The sequence below is a fragment of the Bos taurus genome, chromosome 25 (genome assembly GCF_002263795.3).
Source record: "Bos taurus isolate L1 Dominette 01449 registration number 42190680 breed Hereford chromosome 25, ARS-UCD2.0, whole genome shotgun sequence".
In the NCBI taxonomy this organism is placed as follows: Eukaryota; Metazoa; Chordata; class Mammalia; order Artiodactyla; family Bovidae; genus Bos; species Bos taurus.
The window spans coordinates 26581911-26601069 of record NC_037352.1 but is presented as its reverse complement, the minus strand read 5'-3'; the positions used below and the strand labels follow the sequence as shown (position 1 = coordinate 26601069).

The 19159-nt window shown below is 49.3% G+C and overlaps 2 protein-coding genes across 3 annotated transcripts; one reads left to right on the top strand and one right to left on the bottom strand.

The window, feature by feature from the left end:
• The first annotated feature begins 1870 nt into the window (after window positions 1–1870).
• On the top strand, window positions 1871–5530 carry DCTPP1 (dCTP pyrophosphatase 1). Its single transcript, NM_001038202.2, is given in 3 exon segments — window positions 1871–2008; window positions 2692–2802; window positions 5039–5530. Coding segments are annotated over 3 exon segments (510 nt in total). The 5' UTR covers window positions 1871–1910; the 3' UTR covers window positions 5340–5530.
• Window positions 5531–8888: 3358 nt separating this feature from the next.
• On the bottom strand, window positions 8889–17264 carry ZNF771 (zinc finger protein 771). 2 transcript variants are annotated; one of them, NM_001113729.2, is given in 3 exon segments: window positions 8889–9948; window positions 16383–16532; window positions 17186–17264. In NM_001113729.2, coding segments are annotated over 2 exon segments (945 nt in total). In that variant the 5' UTR covers window positions 16524–16532; window positions 17186–17264; the 3' UTR covers window positions 8889–9144.
• Between the last annotated feature and the right edge of the window lie 1895 nt (window positions 17265–19159).

Genomic DNA, 19159 nt, shown 5'->3' with positions numbered 1-19159 from the left:
GGCTTCAGTCCATGGGGTCGCTAAGAGTCGGGCATGACTGAGCGACTTCACTTTCACTTTTCACTTTCATGCATTAGAGAAGGAAATGGCACCCCACTCCAGTGTTCTTGCCTGGAGAATCCCAGGGACAGAGGAGCCTAGTGGGCTGCTGTCTATGGGGTCGCACAGAGTCAGACACGACTGAAGCGACTTAGCAGCAGCAGCAGCAGCAACAAGCCTTCCCTGCTTTAACCACTGGTGTTCTCTATACCTACTACTCTATTCCCCTTGATTTTTCTTTAATGTTTTTTAAAAAATATTTATTTGACTGCGCCAGGTCTTAGTTGCAACATGCAGGATCTTTGATCGTCATTGCAGCATTTGGAATATTTAATTGCAGCATGTGGAATCTAGTTTCCTGACCAGGGACTGAACCTGGGCCCCCTGCATTGGGTGTGCAGAGTCTTAGCCACTGGACCACCAGTGAAGTCCCCTATTCCCCTTGATTTATTAATAATTACTCAGGTTAAATGTCAATTTCTCAAAGACAAGTAACAAAAACACTAAAAGTGGTTTGACCCATAAAGGGATTTATTATCTTATATAACCAGAGTCTTAAATCAGGGCATCTTTATAACCTATTTTAAAATAAGTGGCTCAGCAATGTTATCAAGGATCCAGGTCCTTTCTATCTTGCTATCTACCATAGTACTTATCACCATTTGAGACAATATACCCACTCCAGTGTTCTTGCCTGGAGAATCCCAGGGACGGGGAAGCCTGCTGGGCTGCTGTCTATGGGGTTGCACAGACTCAGACACGACTGAAGCGACTTCGCAGCAGCAGCAGTGTAGGAGTTATCCCAGATTCTGAAGCCAAACTGCTTAAATTTGTAACCTGGCTACCACTTTACTAGCTGTAGAGTTAAATTACTCAATCCCTCAGTTTCTGTATCTGTAAAATGGAGATGATGATTATAATATTAACTACCTCAGAGGGCTGATTTGAGGACTGAATGAATAGCTGTGAGGATTAAATATGTAAAATTGAAACAGCTTCCCTAGTTCCCCTAGAGGATGAGATGGTTGCATGGCATCATCAACTCAATGGACATGTGTGTGTGTGTGTGTTTTAGTCGCTCAACCGTGTCCGACTCTTGGCGACCCCACAGACTGCAGCCAACCCGGCTTCTCTGTCCATGGGATTCTCAGGCAAGAATACTGGAGTGGATTGCCATTCCTTTCTCCAGAGGATCTTCCAGACCCAGGGATCGAACCCTGGTCTCTGGCATTGCAGGCAGATTTTTTACCTTTTAGGTTACAGAGAAGTCCTCAATGGACACGAATTTGAGCAAACTCCGAGAGAGTGAAGAATAGGGAAGCCTGGCATGCTGCAGTCTATGGGGTCGCAGAGTCGGTCACGACTGAGCGACTGAACAACAACCCTAGTTCTAGTTCATTCCTCAGGCTCAGTTTTATCCTGGAGACATTCCTGTATCGTTTTAATAAGCTCCCCTCTCTCCTTTAAATCATTCGTTTCTGGGATTCGCCACGAGGCTCCCCGCTCTGTCATTTCGCTTTGGTGCCATCTGGTGCCCCAAAGGGAAGTGACGCGCTTGCGCTCTCCAACCTCTGCCCTTTGTCTCGTCCCCTGGTCGAATCTGGTACCTATATCTTTAAGGTTCTCGGTCAAGACTCAAGAATTCAGGGGCGGGAGCCAAGGAACGCCCGCTTGAAGTCCTCTCAGGTTGGTCCAGTCCGGGTAAGGGGAGGGATTTAGCGAGCTCCACATAAGTAATTGGTCTTTCCTTCAGCCCCGCCCCCGTGGAGCAATCACAAACGCCTGTGATTGGTCAGGGGCTCTGGAGGCGGGGGCTCCGAGCTTGGCTCCCGGTTCTCCCAGACGGTCCCGGCGGCAGCTCGGTGGGCGGCATGTCCGCGAGTGAAGAGATGCTTGGAGGTGCCAGAGGAGAGAGCACTACTGCTACCGGCCCCTTCAGCTTCAGCTCGGAACCAACGCTGGAGGACATGTAAGCCGTCCTTGCCCAGCCTGAGCTGGGGAGATCGCCCCTCCTCCCTCCTTTCGGGTAGGGTCCCTCCACGTGTTCGGAAAAAAAGGCTAGTGGCTGTGCTCAGGTCCTAGTTCTGGGGGCTGACCGCAGGCGAAACTTCTAACCTTCTCCTCTGCAAAATGGGCTTAACTATACACATCTGAGGCAGGGGACCTACCGGAGTACGGTGATGCTTCTGCCCTGCCTCTGTCCTCCAGGAGCGGGAGGTAGGATGGGAGCAAATGTAGTGTTGAGACATCGAAAACATTTCTTTCTGGAGGAAATCCAGGAGGGCTTCTTGGGGGAAGTGTCCTGGGGCTGCATTCTGTAAAATCAATAGGATTTAGATATGCAGAGACAGGGTTATTCCGGGTGGAGGAAAACTGCAGAAGCAGCAACAGGAAATGGAATAAAGAAAATGAGGGTATTATTAGATTTCGATAGTTTAGGGTCTGTGTAAGGATGCACCCATTTTACAGATGAGAAAACCAAATCCTCTAAAAAAGAGATGACCTGTTTAGGCCATCCAAAGAATTAGTTGCAGAATCCTCTCTGACTCGCATGCCCCCATTGCATCTCACTGAGTACCTGCCAGGGCCCTGCATCTCCTCCCCCATCCCCTAACCTTGGACCTGGACTTCCACCCCTTTCTCCCATTCTAGTCGCCGCCTCCATGCTGAGTTCGCTGCTGAACGAGACTGGGAGCAGTTCCATCAGCCTCGAAACCTCCTCCTGGCCTTGGTGGGGGAAGTTGGGGAGCTGGCAGAGCTCTTGTGAGTAGATGACAGGTTTTCTGGAAGAGTCTGTGTTGAGGAGGGGAGGGGAGGATTCATTTGACCATCAAATATCCATGGATCCAGTTTCCGCTCCTCACTACCAAGCTCTTCTGTACCTGGTTGCTGGGCATCCAGAGAGATGACTTATGGGTCTGCTGCCCTTTAGGGGCTCCCAGTCTCCTGGGAGAGAAAGGTGTAAAAACAGCAAGGCAGATCCAGGTCTGAGAAGGGGTGGTGGGAACCTTCCTATACCTCTGCCTCTGGGGTAGAAAGGCTGGTCTTCTATAGAAGGCATTCCAGAGAGGGGGAACCACATTTGCAAAGGTAGTGAGATGGAAAAGGGCGAGTTAAATTCAGTGAGAATGTAGGAATTCAGCAATAATGTAGGATTCCTTTAGTGTAAGCTTCTTGACAAAGGGTGAGGGTTTTGTATCTGTCTTGTTCTCTGGTGTGTCTCAAGTACCCGACACACAATAAGTACTCAATACATAAATCTCTTGTGGCTGCGGAGGAGAGGGGTAGGATAGGAACACAGAATGGTAGGATTTGGCTGGGAAGTAATGGAGTTCTGGACAGAACACCTGACCCGATTTGAATGGTAGAAAGATCACTGTACCTGCAGAGTGGATTTGATCCCCTAGGAGAATTGTGTCAGGGGAGATCAGTGAGGAGGCTGGTGTAGACGAGGCAAAATGTGGTGAGGACTAAACCAGGGTAGTCTCAGGGGCATGGAGAAATGACAGCACAGATGTGTGGGAAGGCAATCCATTCATTCATTCATTACGGTCCACGAGCACCGTCTGGGTGCTAGGTCATCTAGAATCAAGATATGGTCTTGAACAAGATGGATACGCTCACAGTGCAAAGAGACTGACAATAAATAAGTGAACTAACTTTAAAAGATATGGAATTGTGACAAGTTCTAGGAGGCAAATAACACGAGGTGTTGAGAAAGAAAGTAACAGAGGGAGAAGGCTGTTCTAAGGAGGTAACATTTGAGCTGAGACCTGATGGGAAGCATGGGTCGGGTAGAGCATTCAAGGTTGTGGGAGCAGAGTAAGTGCAAAGGCCCTGTGACTGTTTGGCCTATTTGCAAGACAGACGAGGCCAGAATGAGTGGCTTTAAGGGGGTGGGGGGGCCAGGTGAGAGGGAGCGTGGTGGATAATGACATTGGCAGAGACAGGAGTCATTTCATACAGAACCTGGAGGGCGAGGTAGGAGTTTGGATTTTATTCCAAAAACAGTTGGAGGAGTTGTCATTTTTGTTTTTGGCTGTGCTGGGTCTTTGTTGCTGCATGTGAGCTTTCTCTAGTTGCAGTGAGTAGGGTCTACTCTCTAGGTGTAGTGGCTTCTCTTATTGCAGAGCATGGACTCTGGGGCACTCGAGCTTCAGTAGTTGCAGTGCATGGGCTCACAGTTGTGGCACATGGGCTTAGCTGCCCCTATGGCATGTGGAATCTTCCCGGACTAGGGATTGAACCCATGTCCCCTGCATTGGCAGGCAGATTCTTAACCACTGGACCACCAGAGAGGTCCAGCTGGGGGAGTTTTAAGCAGGGGAGGGATGAAATGTAATTTGTTCTTTTAAAAGATGGTATGGTAAGAAGCAGAGAAGGCGATGGCACCCCACTCCAGTACTCTCGCCTGGAAAATCCCATGGACGGAGGAGCCTGGTGGGCTGCAGTCCATGGGGTAGCTAAGAGTCAGACACGACTAAGCGACTTCACTTTCACTTTTCACTTTCATGCATTGGAGAAGGAAATGGCAACCCACTCCAGTGTTCTTGCCTGGAGAACCCCAGGGACGGGGGAGCCTGGTGGACTATCATCTATGGTGTCACACAGAGTTGGACACGACTGAAGCGACTTAGCAGCAGCAGCAGCAGCAGGGTAAGAAGAGAAGATGAGTTAGCAGACTTTTGCAGTGGTCCAGGTCTAAGGTTTAGTCTGGGGTAGAAGTGACGGGGTTGGCAGGTAGGACTGGGTCCCAATAAGTGAAATGTCCTCTCCTTGGCTTAGGTAGGGACACAGAGGTCTGGGTGAATCATCTGATGAGGTCTCTTCCCCACCATAAGGAGTCCAGGGCCCAGATGGGTTGACTTGTCCTGGAAGAAACTTCCTAGGAGGTGGGAGTTCACTGCTTCAAGATGTGGGCTGCTCCTGAGAGAGGTGGAACCCACTGTCCTAGCTAGCATCTGTGTGTGTGTGCCTGTCTTGTGTCTTCTGTCCCCAGTCAGTGGAAGCCTGATGAGGAGCCTGGGCCCCAAGCCTGGTCCCCCAGGGAACGAGCAGCCCTTCAAGAGGAGCTCAGTGATGTCCTCATCTACCTGGTAGCATTGGCAGCCCGCTGCCGTGTAGACCTGCCCCAAGCAGTGCTCTGCAAGATGGACACCAACCGGCGACGCTACCCAGTGCATCTATCCCGTGGTTCTGCCTGCAAGTATACAGACTTGCCCCACGGGGCCACCTCTGAAAACCAGGCCATGGGGCCTGCAGACCCTGCCTCTGAGTCCACAGGTCAGGTCTCAACCTAGAAACATGGGCACAGAACCTGCAGCTCAGCATGGCCTCTGAGCAGCAGAGGGTGCCTGGTCAAGGTACCTCATTCTAGTTCTTTCCTAAGAGGTCATGGACCTGGCGCTACACTTCTTGAGGTCTAAGGCCCCAGAACCTCCAGAAGATAGCCTCCTGTTTTTTTCTCCCTCAATAAAACTTTTGGTTACCACCTTCTAGACTCTTCCTAGGGCAGCCGGGGAGGCTCTGTCCCAGTCCATGCTGGAGAGGGGCACCCGGAATGCCTGTGAGCCCAACTCCCATGTTTTTCTATTGTATCTCCCACCTGCAGAGCAGAGAGATCTGATTTCTAGAAAGTTCCCTGTCTGATCTCACGTAAGTCCCTTCCCCTTCTCTAAATAAGATCAGAGGCTTTATGTAGTGTTGGATAGGAGCCCAGATTCTGGAGCCAGGCTATCTGGGCTCAGATGCCATCTTTGGTACTAGATGATGTTCATTATGGAGCTTCTCAGGTGGTGTTAGTGATAAAGAACCTACCTCCCAATGCAGGAGACATAAGACACACAGGTTTGATCCCTGGGTGGGGAAGATCCCCTGGAGGAGGTCATGGCAACCCACTCAGTATTCTTGTCTGGAGAATCCCATGGACAGAGGAGCCTGGCAGGCTACAGTCCATAGGGTTGCAAAGAGTTGGACACGACTGAAGCAACTTAGCATGCAACACGATGTTCATTATATTTTTATCTTTCTGTACCTCCATTTCCTCATCTAAAATGGAAATAATGGTATCTACTTAGTAGGGCTGTAAGGTTTAAATAAGCTATTATATTATAAATAGAGTGCTGGACTTCCCAGGTGGCGCAGTGGTTAAGACCCTACACTTCCAATGCAAGGGGCCTGGGTCTGATCCCTGGTCGCGGAACTAAGATCCCATATGCCACATGGTCAAAAAAAAAAAAAAAAAAAAGTAGAGTGTTTAGGACAGTGTCTGGTGCATAGTAGGTAGTTGTTAAGTTTGCATTTGTCGTTATCAGTTTGCTCTTTCAACTCAAAACTTTCAGGGGCCCAAGGCAGGAAATATCATGTTAAGGCCAGCCTGGGCCTAGGGCTGAGTCTCAGGCCCCAGTCTTGTCCATCAGACCCCAGAGCTGTGAGCCCTCCGCCCCTCTCCCTTGGCCCGCAGCACAGATCAGGGTCAGGTCTGTCTGGTGTGGAGCAGAACAAGGCTTCTTTTCTTTTGGACCTTGGAATGCCTAACATTCCCCATCCCCTCCGTGGCCTTCCTTCCCAAGGCCAGTTTGTTTGTTCCACTTCTATACCTAGCGTTGGGAATGTATGATTCACACGTTGTGTGACCTCAGGCACGTCACTTCCTTTTCAGAGATACCTGTGGCCTGCCTCCTTCACCCTATTTCCACATCAGTGAAATGAAGCCTTCCACTTTACTGGCCTCAGTCCTCTAATTAATGACCTCACTCCCTCTTAACCAGTGACCTCTCTTACTTCCCTGGTAAGAGAATTCATCAGACTGGAACTGCTTTAAGTTTCCAAACCTTCCTTTCCTCTTCCCAACAGTGATAGCAAGAGCTTTATCTTATTGATCTCTTATTTCATCCTGTCTCCTTGATCAATTATCTCCCCTCTCCTCTATATAATCAAGGTCTCTTCCTTTCCATTAGCCCTTCCCACCAGCCCATAAAGCATAATCGAGCCTCTTCCCTACTGGTAAGGAAAAACCAACAAAACTCCAGCTACTTCCATCGTGCTTTTCATAGCCAAGCCACCCACTCTGCTTCCTCATTTCTGCCCTAACCCACTCAAGGTTGGCTTTCACCCCCACCCCTTCCCTGGAGGGGCTTCCCTGTTGGCTCAGGGGTAAAGAATCCATCTGTGATACAGGAGGCGTGCGTTCAAACCCTGGGTCAGGAAGATCCTGTGGAGGAGGAAATGGCAATCCACTCCAGTATTCTTGCCTGGAGAATTCCATGAAGAGAGGATCCTGGCGGGCTACAGTCCATGGGCTCATAGAGTTGGACACAACACGACTGAGCATGCACACACCTCAACTGAAACTGTTCTCTTCGCTTTCCCTAAATTCACACACACACAGTGTTCACCAGAGCCGCATCTGACAGCTAAGTTTCCTCTGTGAAACACTTTGCTCTAGATTTCCCAGACACTTTTGGTTTTCTTTCTACCTCTGGCTGTTCCTTTACAGATTCACATTCTCGAGTACCTTTTTCTGGATGTGGTGCCATACCTTCCGGACCTGACATCCCTGAGCTGTTACTTCTATCACCTCCCTGATGCCTCCGCTTACTTCACACTCAGTATGTCCAGACTGGGCTGCAACAATGGCCGCCACCTCAACTCCCATCCTGCTCATCATCTGTCCCCATTTCAGTGACACTGCCTGCAGTCCCCCAAGCTAAGAAGTGAAATCAGCCCCAACTCTCCCGTGTCCCAGGTCCACTTTAACTCCTATGAATTCTAGTTCTATAATATGTCAGATCCCTCCCTCCCCTCTAATCCCTCAAGGCTTCTCTGTGGCCTCTCAACCGTTTGCCTGGTTTTCAATGTCCTTAGTGGTCTGTCTCCTGCCAACCTCCTTGCTTTTTGTCCCTACATTCCACCCCCCGGGATGTCTGCAAGCTCTAACAAGTCTGCCATGCAGGTTCGCCATACTTCCCCAACGCCAACTCTCTTGACCTTAAGACCAGCTTAAATGTCACCTCTGAGGGAACTTCCCTGGCAGTCCAGTGGTTAAGACTCCACGCTTCCAATGCAGGGAGGTGCAGGTTCCATCCCTGGTCAGGGAACTAAGATGCCTGCAGGGCACAGCTAAAAAAAAAATGTCACCTCTGGGAAGAGGTTCTCTAAACTCCAAGATTGCACTGAGGACCTCTCCTATCCAACAGCTCCACCATCATCGTCCCAGTGACAAGAGACTGCTGTCAGTCCCCCAAGGGACTACTGACGCTGTCAGTACCTGATAATCTGCAGAAATAGACGTAAAATGAGTTACCTAACTTTGTAATGCTTTGATGATGAAAATGAGCTAGTAATAATGTAGCACTGGTGCAATGGTAAAGAATCCGCCTGCCAATGCAGGAAAGCCGAGACATGAGTTCAATTTCTGGGTTGGGAAAATTCTGAAGGAAATAGCAACCTGCTCCAGTACTCTTCCTGGGAAATTACACGGCCAGAGGGGCCTGGTGGGTTACCACTGACAAAGAGACATGAGTGAGCGTACACCTGCACACCAAGTTGCCACTGTTGCTTCTCTTTGCTAGACTGAGTTGCATAAGGTTCATGCCCGCTCACCAAAGTTCTGCGAAATGCAGTGCCCATTGATTACGAATGTGACAAATTTATGAACCTTCTAGATCTGAGTTCATGAAGACATAACCAAGGAGCAAGTGTAGAATGACTCCACACCCATAAACGCAGTTCCTGGAACCCTTTTGGGCTTATAGCCCCTCTTGAATCCATGCCGATTCACCTAAGCCTAGGGAGACCCCCAGCTTTCTGCCTCTCCCCACCCACCTCATTCACAGGCACAGGTGGGGTGAGGATATAATACTTTATTCACTCTAACATGGGCGGAGGGGATGTAATGAGGGGGAAGTGGGCACGTTTCCAGGGATCCCGGTAGGGGAATCCTGTCTCCCAGTTCCAGGGCAGCCAGGCCTGCCAGTCCCATCCTATTCAAGACGCTGGTGGTGGGGCGGGGAGTTGTCCAGATTAACGCAGCCCCAGGTTAAGATCCCAGAGTGCCTCTCCCCACATGGAGGCTCGCACCCCGCGGAGAAAAGAAACGGCGGCTCAGCTGCCCTCACAATCTGGGCAGCGCTCGGTGGCAGTGGCTCCAGCTGGTAGCTTGAAGTCCCGGCCGCAGCCGGCGCAGATATAGAGACGGCGCCGCATATGCGCGCGACGGTGGCGGATGAAGTGCGAGCTGAGGCGGAAGCGCCGGCCGCACTCGGAGCAAGGATAGGGCCGCTCGCCAGTGTGCGTGCGCGCATGCTCCGCCAGGTTGGAGCGGTGGCCGAAGCCGCGGCCGCACACAGGGCAGCGGTGCGGCTTCTCGCCCGTGTGCACGCGCCGGTGCTTGGCCAGCGCCGAACTCTGGGCAAAGCGCGTGCCACAGTCGGCGCAGGCGTACGGCCGCTCGCCCGTGTGCGTGCGTCGGTGGCGCGCCAGGCATGAACTGCCGCCGAAGGCGCGTCCGCAGTCCGGGCACGCGTACGGCTTCTCGCCCGTGTGCACGCGCAGATGCTGTGCGTAGTTGGAGCTCTGCGCGAAGCGGCGGCCGCATTGTGCGCATGCGTACGGCTTCTCGCCAGTGTGGCGCCGCCGGTGCTGCCGCAGGTTCGAGGCGGCCGAGAAGCGCTTGTCGCACTCCGGGCACTCGTAAGGCCGTTCGCCCGTGTGGGTGCGGCTGTGTTTGGTCAGCGCCGACTTCTGCGAGAAGCGCCGGCCGCACTCGGTGCACGCAAAGGGCCGCTCGCCCGTGTGTATGCGGACGTGCTTGGCCAGAGTGGAGCGGCGTGCAAAGGCGCGGCCGCAGTCCCGGCACGCGTGTGGGCGCGCCGGGTCCGCAGACGGCGCTGGCGCCTCGCTCGGGACCTGCGGGGAGAGGGGAACAGGTCAGCCCTGACGGAGAGACCCAGGAGCCGGAGACCTGGGGCTCCGCCAGCTGCAGCCTCTCCGTCCCCCGTTTTTACAGTAGTTAAAAGCCAAGGGGTGCACCTCTCAGGACGGTTGTGCGCGTCTAAGGAGATAATTAACGCACATATCACAATGCCTGGTGTCGTTCCAGCTATTCTTTATTAATTCAACCAAAATTTATTGAGCGCGTAATGTGCCAGACTCTGTTTTAGGAACTGGGGATTCAGCATTAAAATTTTTCTGAATTCATAATTTCAGGAAGAATGGATGAAAGGGGTGCTGGTACTGGGGGGATGGTGCAAATTTAATTAGGGTTAAGAAACCTCACTGATGTCATGAGCCTTTACCTAAAGGAGGTGAAAGAGCAGGTTCCAGAAGGGAAAGCAAGGCCCCGAGGCAGGAGTTTTTCTGTTCCAGGAATGGCAAGAAAAAATGCCTAGGGCAGAACACAGGAGGGGAGGAGCAATCCATGGAATGGTCCTTAAGGCGTTATATTAGCCTTGAATGAGAATCTGATGAGGAACCAGTAGAGGAGATGTGGGAAGGTTCTGAGCAATGAGGTACAGATAAGACTCATATTTTAAAAGGTTCCACAGAATAAAGGAGGAGAAGGGGCAGAAACCCACCGAGGAGGCCCCTGTACTGCAGGCCAGAGAAGACAATGGGTTGGACCCAGGTGACAGAGGTGGAAAGTGAAAGTGGTGAGAAGTGGTCTGCTTCTGGATATATTCCGCAATCGGAGACAGCCAACCTAATGATAGATTAGACATGAGATATAAAGAAAAGAGAGGCGTCAAGATGACTCCAAGGATTTTGAGCTTAGCAATCGCAAAGGCAGAGTTATCATCTACAGAATGGTGGGGGGGCAGTTTCGGGGGAACAACGACTTGGTACCTGTGATCTGTTTCTGATCCTATCCACAGTTGTCCTGGACACATCTGGAGCTCAGGAGAGAGGCCCAGGCTGGAGATGTAAATTGGGAAGACATCAGCCTGCGGGGGATTTTTAAAGCCTTGAGACTGGATGTGTTCACTCAGGGACTAAAGAGAACTGGGAGGCAAGATGCAAAGCAGCCAGCAAAGGAGATTGAGCAGCCAGTGAGGTCAGAGACCCAGGAGAGCATGGTGATTAGAGCCAGGCTACAATCAAGTTCAGGCTCTTTAATAAACTTTTAAGAGCAAGCACCTATCATTTTTTTAAGCTGCACAAAAGGCAGCAAAGGTGAAACCCAAATACTCTGAGGCCTGAAATGAAAAAAATTTGAGAATAAATCAGTTTCATGAGGTCTGGGTCTCTAGAGATAAAATCAGAAAAAAGAAATGCTTTATAAGAGGCAGATGAAGGGAAAACAATTTGTACTAACAGTAAAGAGTACTGAGGATACACTGCTTCCTTCGTAGAAAAGAGATGGCTCATCCTAGCAAAAGTGATGTTGAATCTCTACTATGGACTAAGCAGGGCTTCCCTGGTGGCTCAGATGGTAAAGTGCCTGTCTGCAATGCGGGAGACCTGGGTTCGATCCCTGGGCTGGGAAGATCCCCTGGAGAAGGAAATGGCAACCCACTTCAGTACTCTTGTCTGGAAAATCCCATGGACAGAGGAGCCTGGTAGGCTACAGTCCATGGGGTCGCAAAGAGTCGGGCACAACTGAGAGACTTCACGTTCACATTCATGGACTAAGCAAATAGAATATTAATTCATGACCAAGTGCAAAACCAGACATGTATTAAGGATAAGACAGCATTAGCTTCTGTCTCCCCATATTCCTTCTCTACCAAGTAATTATCATTATTCTTTTCTAGATAAAGAAACGAGAGGTGACCACTAGGGAGTAGTAAGGCCTTTTTCTGAAGTTGTAAGGAGAGCAGCTTCAGGGCCTTCAAGATCCTTTGTTAAAGACAGTAGCTTTTGGGACTCCCCTGGTGGTCCAGTGGCTAAGCCTCCATGCTCCCAATGCAGGGGGCCCTGGTTCAATCCCTAGTCAGGGAACTAGATCCTACATCCCACAACTAAGACCTGGCACAGCCAAAATAATCAATTAATTAATTTTAAAAAGACAGCAGCTTTTTGGTAACCACCTCAGAAATGTGGGGCTTCCCTTGTGGCTCAGCTGGTCAAGAAACTGCCTGCCATGTGGGAGACCTGGGTTCAATCCCTGGGTTGGGAAGATCCCCTGGACAAGGGAAAGGCTACCCACTCCAGTATTCTGGCCTGGAGAATTCCATGGACTGTATACAGTCCAAGGGGTCGCAAAGAGTCAGACATGACTGAGTGACTTTCACTTTCACTTTTTCAGAAATGTGGAAACAAAGCAGTTTGAAAAATTAGTCACCAACCAAAGCAACCCTGGCTACAACAGTTTATATAATGATATTACTGATAACAACATTAGACTGTAAGATTTGACAGTGTTGTTAGTACATTACATTATTGTATTAAATCTTCCTGTTACCCCTCTCCCCCAGTCCTACCCCCAGGATCAGGCCTTATCTTTTGGTAACTGAGAAAACTTAGCTGAGAGAGATTAAATTGATATAGCCCATGGGAGTCAGGACTGACTTTTTAGAGTTCTCATCCTTCAGCAGTAGGCTACACTGCTTCCCTGCACTCAGAGTGCCAAGATGTGCCAGCGGCTGGATTCCAAGTGCCTGGCACTCTCCAAGAGGGATTCAAGGTTAAAATACAACTTGATACTTTAAATTGAGAAACTCCCCACAGCAATTTGGCACAGTCTGAACTCAAGGTCATACTTTCCAGTCTTGCCCTGGTTTTAACAACTATGGGGTTTATATCGTGGAAAGAATTTTTCTCATTATATCTATATTTTTCTGGCCCATTTTTTTCTTTGGCACCCTTCCTTTAGGTAACTGACCAGTCTGAGGACTTTCTTAACCCTGGATCCACTAATTTGGGAAAAAGAAATTCTTCACCCAAGTACCCTTGGAATCTCTAACTCCAGGAAGAAAGGCCCTGGGTGCCCCAGGAAGAATCTTGGTAAGAGGGGTTGAGTCTAGCTCACTAAGACCCCAGGCAAGTCCCTCCCTCCCCCTGCCTCACTGAACCAAGGAGGGCAAGGTAGGCTAGGTAACATCAAGTATCTCCCGACTTGAAGTATGCACATCACAGAATGCAAGAGGCTTCTAAGTATTATGTAGGCTTACTTTTATCTTAGTATGATCATCATGTATTTATCTTCATGGTTATTAGAAAAACAACAGATCCCATGAAACCCACAGTTTTATCAGCATTATTGTTCAGATGAAGGTAAATTTATTTATCAAAACAATGTGAATCTATTTGAAGAAGGCAACTAAATGAGCACAACAGGTGAGCAATAGACACGTGAATGAAGTTTGGCAAATACTAGACTTACATGTCTTTTCAATTCTACAACTGTCAGATTTTAAAATTAGAATAATGGGTATCTCCACTCTTAACATGAGGGCACTAGGGGGATACAATGTAGTATAATAATATGATAATCCAAGTATTTAAAGTTAGTGATTTTTGTCTTTCTGCTTAAGTTAAAAAAAAGAGCAAGCGTTCCAGTTTCTTCTTCAACCATTACTTTTCTAATTAATAAATAACTACCATTTACTAAGCACTCAATATGTGCCAGGAACTGCAATAAATACTTTTCACCCATGTTCTTGTTTTAAATTCTCCTAACCCTTTGGGTTAGGTTGTATTAGCTCCATTTTAAAATAAGGATAGAAGACTCAGAAGTAAGTGACTATCAAGGCCCTACACCTGATCCATCAGCAAGGCCAGGGTTTACACTGGAAGGCTGTCATTGTCCAAAATGCCGTTTCTCTCAGCCATGATGCAATCCTATCTCACTGACAAGTTTGAGGTCACCTCCACAGCTTGTCTCCCTCCCCTGGATTCTTTTAGCTATCTGAATCTCCCTTCTTTGGAGTACAGAGTATAAAATACAATCCTGACCTCCCTCACTCATTGCTACAAGAAGGGTGGTCCACAGACCAGCAGCGTCACTGGCAACTTGCTAGAAATGCAGAATCTCAAATCCCACTCCAAACCTACTAAATCTGAATCTTCACTTTAGCAAGATCCCCAAGTGGAATGTATGCATGTTAAAAATAAAAGCTGATCTAGAAGAGAGGCGCACTACTTCCAGAGAAAGCAGATGGGAAAAGTAAAGAGCATTTTACAGGCCAAAAGATCACACGGGCAAAGTCTTCGAGGTCAGGTGTACTTGAAACTGGGGCATGGGAAGGATGCTGACTGACTAGAGATGAAGCCACGAGGTCGAAGGATGAAGAGCCTGGAATGCCAGGCGTGGGAGCTTAGGGAAACAAAACCACTCAAGGTTCGATTTTAAGCAAGGAAAGACAGAACTGAATGTACATAGAGCCCTCTGGGAAAAAAAATCTTTCTATTCTTTAAGATAGTTTGGATTTTGATAGGGGGTGAGAGACTACTCTAATCCCTGCGTGTAGCATAATTAGGGCCTGTCCTGGACAATGACTGGCCACGGGACTGGGTGAGAGCTGAGACTCATAGAATGTGGACACTGAGCTTTGGAGACCACTATTTCATAAGAACCCAGACTCAAGGAGACCACACAGCAAGTTGATGAGCTATTTTGTGGGCACAGTGCTAAATCTTTGTGGGATGTGTGTGTGTAACTCATTTCTACTCTCCTCCAAATCCAGTCACCCACGTGATATTTAGACTAGATTTCAAGGATTTTACTTTCATTATCTCATTTTATAGATGAGAGAGCTCTTGAAGCAAAGCTGGTAAATGTGGTCTTTAGGATTTGAACCGATGCTTTTAACCACTAAGTGACACCATTCAGAGTGTAGCCCTACCGCCCTTTCATGACTAGCCATGCCTACCTCCACCCTTCCCATCCTTAGCTCCAGCCACTCCAATCAGTGTTCCCAAATATCTCCCTCTTTCCATGTTCCCTCCACTGCTGCCACTACCTTAGAGCAGGCTATCAGCCTTACCTGACCTGGTCTCCCCATAACAGCCAACGATTCTTCTAAAAAGGAAATGTGATCATGCCTCTTCTCTGATTTGAAGCTTCTCACAGCACTGCATAACCTAACACAGTAGGTACAAATCTATAGGCTCACTATACGCAAACACTCTGGTCCATCTGTTTCTCTGGCCTTATCTTTCTGAGCACTTGCTGTTTCCTCATCCTGGAATGCCCTTCGTCCTCCTCTATTTGCCATATTCCCACTAAGTTTACAAGGCCCATGTTATTTCCTTGAAACCTTTCCTACTGCCTTATTTGCCTTCAATCCTCTGTCTAGGCCTCCATGTTGGTTTCCCTGTTCACATCCAGCCCCAGGATTCAGCCTTATTGAGGCCTTGATAAAAATTAACTGAAACATCTCCAGAAGGATGACCTCGCCCAAAGTCCTGAACTTTAGGAGGAAGAATGAATAATAATAGCAACAAATATGTACAGAATGTTTATTGTGTGCCAGACACAGTTCTAACTCTTTACAAGTATCAACTCATTTAATCCTTCCAATCCCAAGAAGTAGGTGCTATTATGATTTCACTTTTACCAATAAGGAAACTGAGGCACAAAGAGGTTAAACTTGCCAAAGGTCACACAGCTGGTAAGTAAGTGATGGAGTTGAAAGTCCACCCTAAACTCTGGAGTCTTGAGTTCTTAACTTACAGGCCAAAGGAGACCAGGGGATTCACAGGGCCGGAAGAGGCAGGCTGAGCTAGGAGGATGGGCCAAGGAGGCCTGAGAAAAACAGAACTAAACGGGCCAAGGCAGTGAAAGCTCGGAGTCCTAACCACTGAACCGCCAGGGAATTCCCTAAATAGTTATTTTGACTGGAAGAGGAGGCCACAGAAGCCAGCCCCCTCCCCCTAGGGCCCACCACACCCACTAGGGGGCAGCAGAACTTTCTTTTCCTGGGAACTGGCCCCTGTGCAGGAAGAAATCAGGGAACCCGGGCCCAGAAACCCTGCATATGGACACAAGGGCTGCTCTGGCTGGGGGTGGGAGTGTTGTAAAGTTCTGGGAAATAGAAATATACCTAGTGGAAGCTAGGGTCCTGAAAGGGGAAATCTAACTCATACTTTGATCTCCTTAAAACTCCCCTCTTTAAACCTTCCACACCTTTGTCAGTCTAACCCTGCTACACATCAAGCTCCACGAGAAAACGAGGAGGGCATTTACTCTCCAGCACCCAGCACAGAGCCTGGCACAGTAGGCGTGACATCTGTATTGTGGCAGAATGGACAATGGGACAGAAGGATGGGTGGCCAACTCTGAGATTCTAAGCCTGAGAGTCCAGGCAAAGTAGGGGCAGGATCCCCGGCTTCTGACTGAGGGAGGATGGACCTGCACCAGATTTAGGACCGATGGGACCCCCGTGGTGTGGGACACGTACCTCCTTGTTGTCCATAGGGATCTTGAGTTTCACCACTTCATACTTCTCTTCACCCTCTTCCTCCTCACCCTTCACCAGCAGCACCATCTCCTCTTGCATCTCTTCCTCCTCCTCCTCCTCCGTCTGCTGTTCACCGGGCATCTTGGTGTCCTGGGGCAGGGAGCTGAGTCAGCTCAGGACCCGCCCCCCCGACCATGGCTCTGGCCCACACAAGGCGATGCAGCCGTGGCTTCTCCTCCCATGCCCAGATCTGTGTCTGACCCTCTTCCCTGTATCCCAGCCCGGCCCTAGGCCCCAGCCTTGTCCCGGGACCAGCTCGAAAGACTCGTTCACGCTACTCATCCTGGCATTCAAGGCCCTGAACACTTCGAATCTCCAGCCCCAGTGAGACGCCACCCTCCCCGCGCTGAGTCACTCCCAGGAGCCTGGGTCAGCGGCCCGGAGCTCTAGGGCACGGGCTGGAGGCGGGATCGGGGCGGAGACCCTGGGGGCTGCGCACTCACCAGCCGCAGGTTCGGGCGCTCGCGCTGCCCCAGGCCAGGGCGCCGGGCGGTTGGGCACTCTGCGACGCCGCGACTCCGGGGGCGGGGCGTGGGCGGGGCCTCAGAGGCGACCGGCCATTGGTTCAGAACACATAACTCCGCCCCCGAGGGGGAGGGGTCAGAGGACCCAGGCGTCCGGCCCAAACTGCCCTGGGAGGGTGGCAAGCCCACACCCAGCGCCTTCCGCTCTTCCCTAACTCCCAAAGACCCCAGGCCGGCCTACTCGGTGTTCAACGTCCTCACAGTCCAGTTGTGACCTACCTTCAAGGCTCGTTTCCTGTGGCCGGCTCGGAGGTCTCCGTGGCGGCCAAGCGCGTCTGCTCCGCCCGAAATAGGCCACGTGCACTCCCGCCCCTGCCTGGGCCTCTCGCTGGCGCCCCGCCTGGAGGGCGGACCCTGTTGCCTCCTTACCTCTTTCCTTCCCTCTTTTTGCTTCTTCTTCCATCTTTTCTGCTTTCCCGGCACTGCCTTGGGGCATTGGTCTCTGGGATAGCTTGCCCCTTTAGTACATAATTAACAACAGGCACCCAAGTTATCGCTGCCATTTATTGTGTGGTGCGCCTCTTGGGCGCCATCGTTATGCTAAACCTTTTACACCCCTGATCTCACAAAGGTGGGTCCATTTCACAGATGAGCTAACTGATGTTCAAGGAGGTAAACTGATTTACCTAAGTTCCACAGTAAGTGTCGTCATAGCATCTCTGACAGCCCAGTAGCCGAAGTGGAAATTTATAGCACACAGACCAGATCCAGTCCACAGAAGTATTTTGGCCCTCAAGTTTAAAAGTAAACTTCAAAAAAAGCCTGAGAGGTCTTTTACAAATTTTAATTCCCAACATTTAAAAATTGAGATAGTTCATATATAAAGATCTGTATTTTCCCACTTCTCTTGAAAAAGATACTTAATTCTCCCATTTTATGAATGGGGCAATGTGGATTCAGAAATGACGAAAGAAAGAGAAATAACATTCAGTAAGTGCTTACAATCCCTAGTGTCCTTACAACAACCCTGTGGGGATCAATAATATTATCTTCCTTTGACAAATGAGGGAACTAAAAGCTTAGAGAGCTTAAGTAATTTCTCAAAGTCACATAGCTGGTAAGTAACAAATTCCAAAGCTCATATTGTTTCTGTTGCACCAAACTATCTCTCAGAACTGAGGTTACATGAGGAAATTGTAGCAGAGCCAGGAGTGAAGCCTGATCCTCAGTCTGCAGAACCCAGAGCATAATTTGGATGTTGGGATTACATCTGGTCAAAGTTTTGCTCTTCCTCAGAGCTGTGAAAAGAGGGTAAATGAGTATGATACAATCAGGATCCCCAAAATCACTTTGTGTTCGTTCTCTCATCAAATATTTATTGAGCCCTACTGTGTGCCTGACACCATTTTAGATATTGGAGATGCAGGCATGAACAAAAGAGATGAAAACCTTGACTACTATGGCACTTCTCAGGGTGTACAAAATGTCAACAAGTAAATAAGGTAATTTCAGCTAAGGATAAGTATCAGAAGGAAATAGGATCAGATGGTGCAACAGGGGGTGGCTATGGTTGGGGGCTTCTTTAATGTGAGCATGGAAGGCATCTCTTAGGAAATAATACATGAAATGAAACTTGAATAATGAGAAAGGGTTAATCATTTGAAAATCTAGATGAAGAATGTTCTAGACAGAACTACAGAAACTTTACAGTGAGATTAAAGTTGGCATGTCTGAGGGAAAGAGAGAAGACGTGTGGCTGGAGCCAAGTGAGGAGAAATGTCATGTGGGAATTGGAAAAGAGGCAGGCAGGGGCCAGATTATGGCTGGAAATCTAGCAAAAGGCCAGACATGCTTCCCCCGGGTTTGGAGAATCAGTGAGGAGACTCAGCCGAGAGCAGTGAAAGTCCCTACTGGAAGGTCCTCCTACTGTGGGAGGATTTGGGAATAGACACTTGTAGAAGGAAGATCATGAACAAGTACCTATCTGGAATCCGAGCTTGTTCCTGAGAATCTCTTTGTTTAGTAAAGAAGATCATGATTTTAAAACACACATGTAGGGCTTCCCTAGGGGCTAAGTGGTAAAGAATCCCCCTGCCAGTGCAGGAGACACAGGTTCAATCCCTAATCGGAGAAGATTCCACATGCCATTGAGCAACTAAGCCTGTGTGCCACAACTATTGAGCCTGTGCTCTAGAGCTGGGGAGCCGCAACTACTGGAGCCTGTGCGACTACAGCCTGTGCTCCATAGCGAGA

What these genes read in the sequence shown, in the direction of transcription:
- ZNF771 (XM_005224826.4), bottom strand. Translation starts at nt 16,523, where the DNA reads ATGCCCGGTGAACAGCAGACGGAGGAGGAGGAGGAGGAAGAGATGCAA. An exon ending in TCCCTATGGACAACAAGGAG is followed by an intron (nt 9,949 to 16,382) that starts GTACGTGTCCCA and finishes CTCTCCCCGCAG; the next exon opens with GTCCCGAGCGAGGCGCCAGC.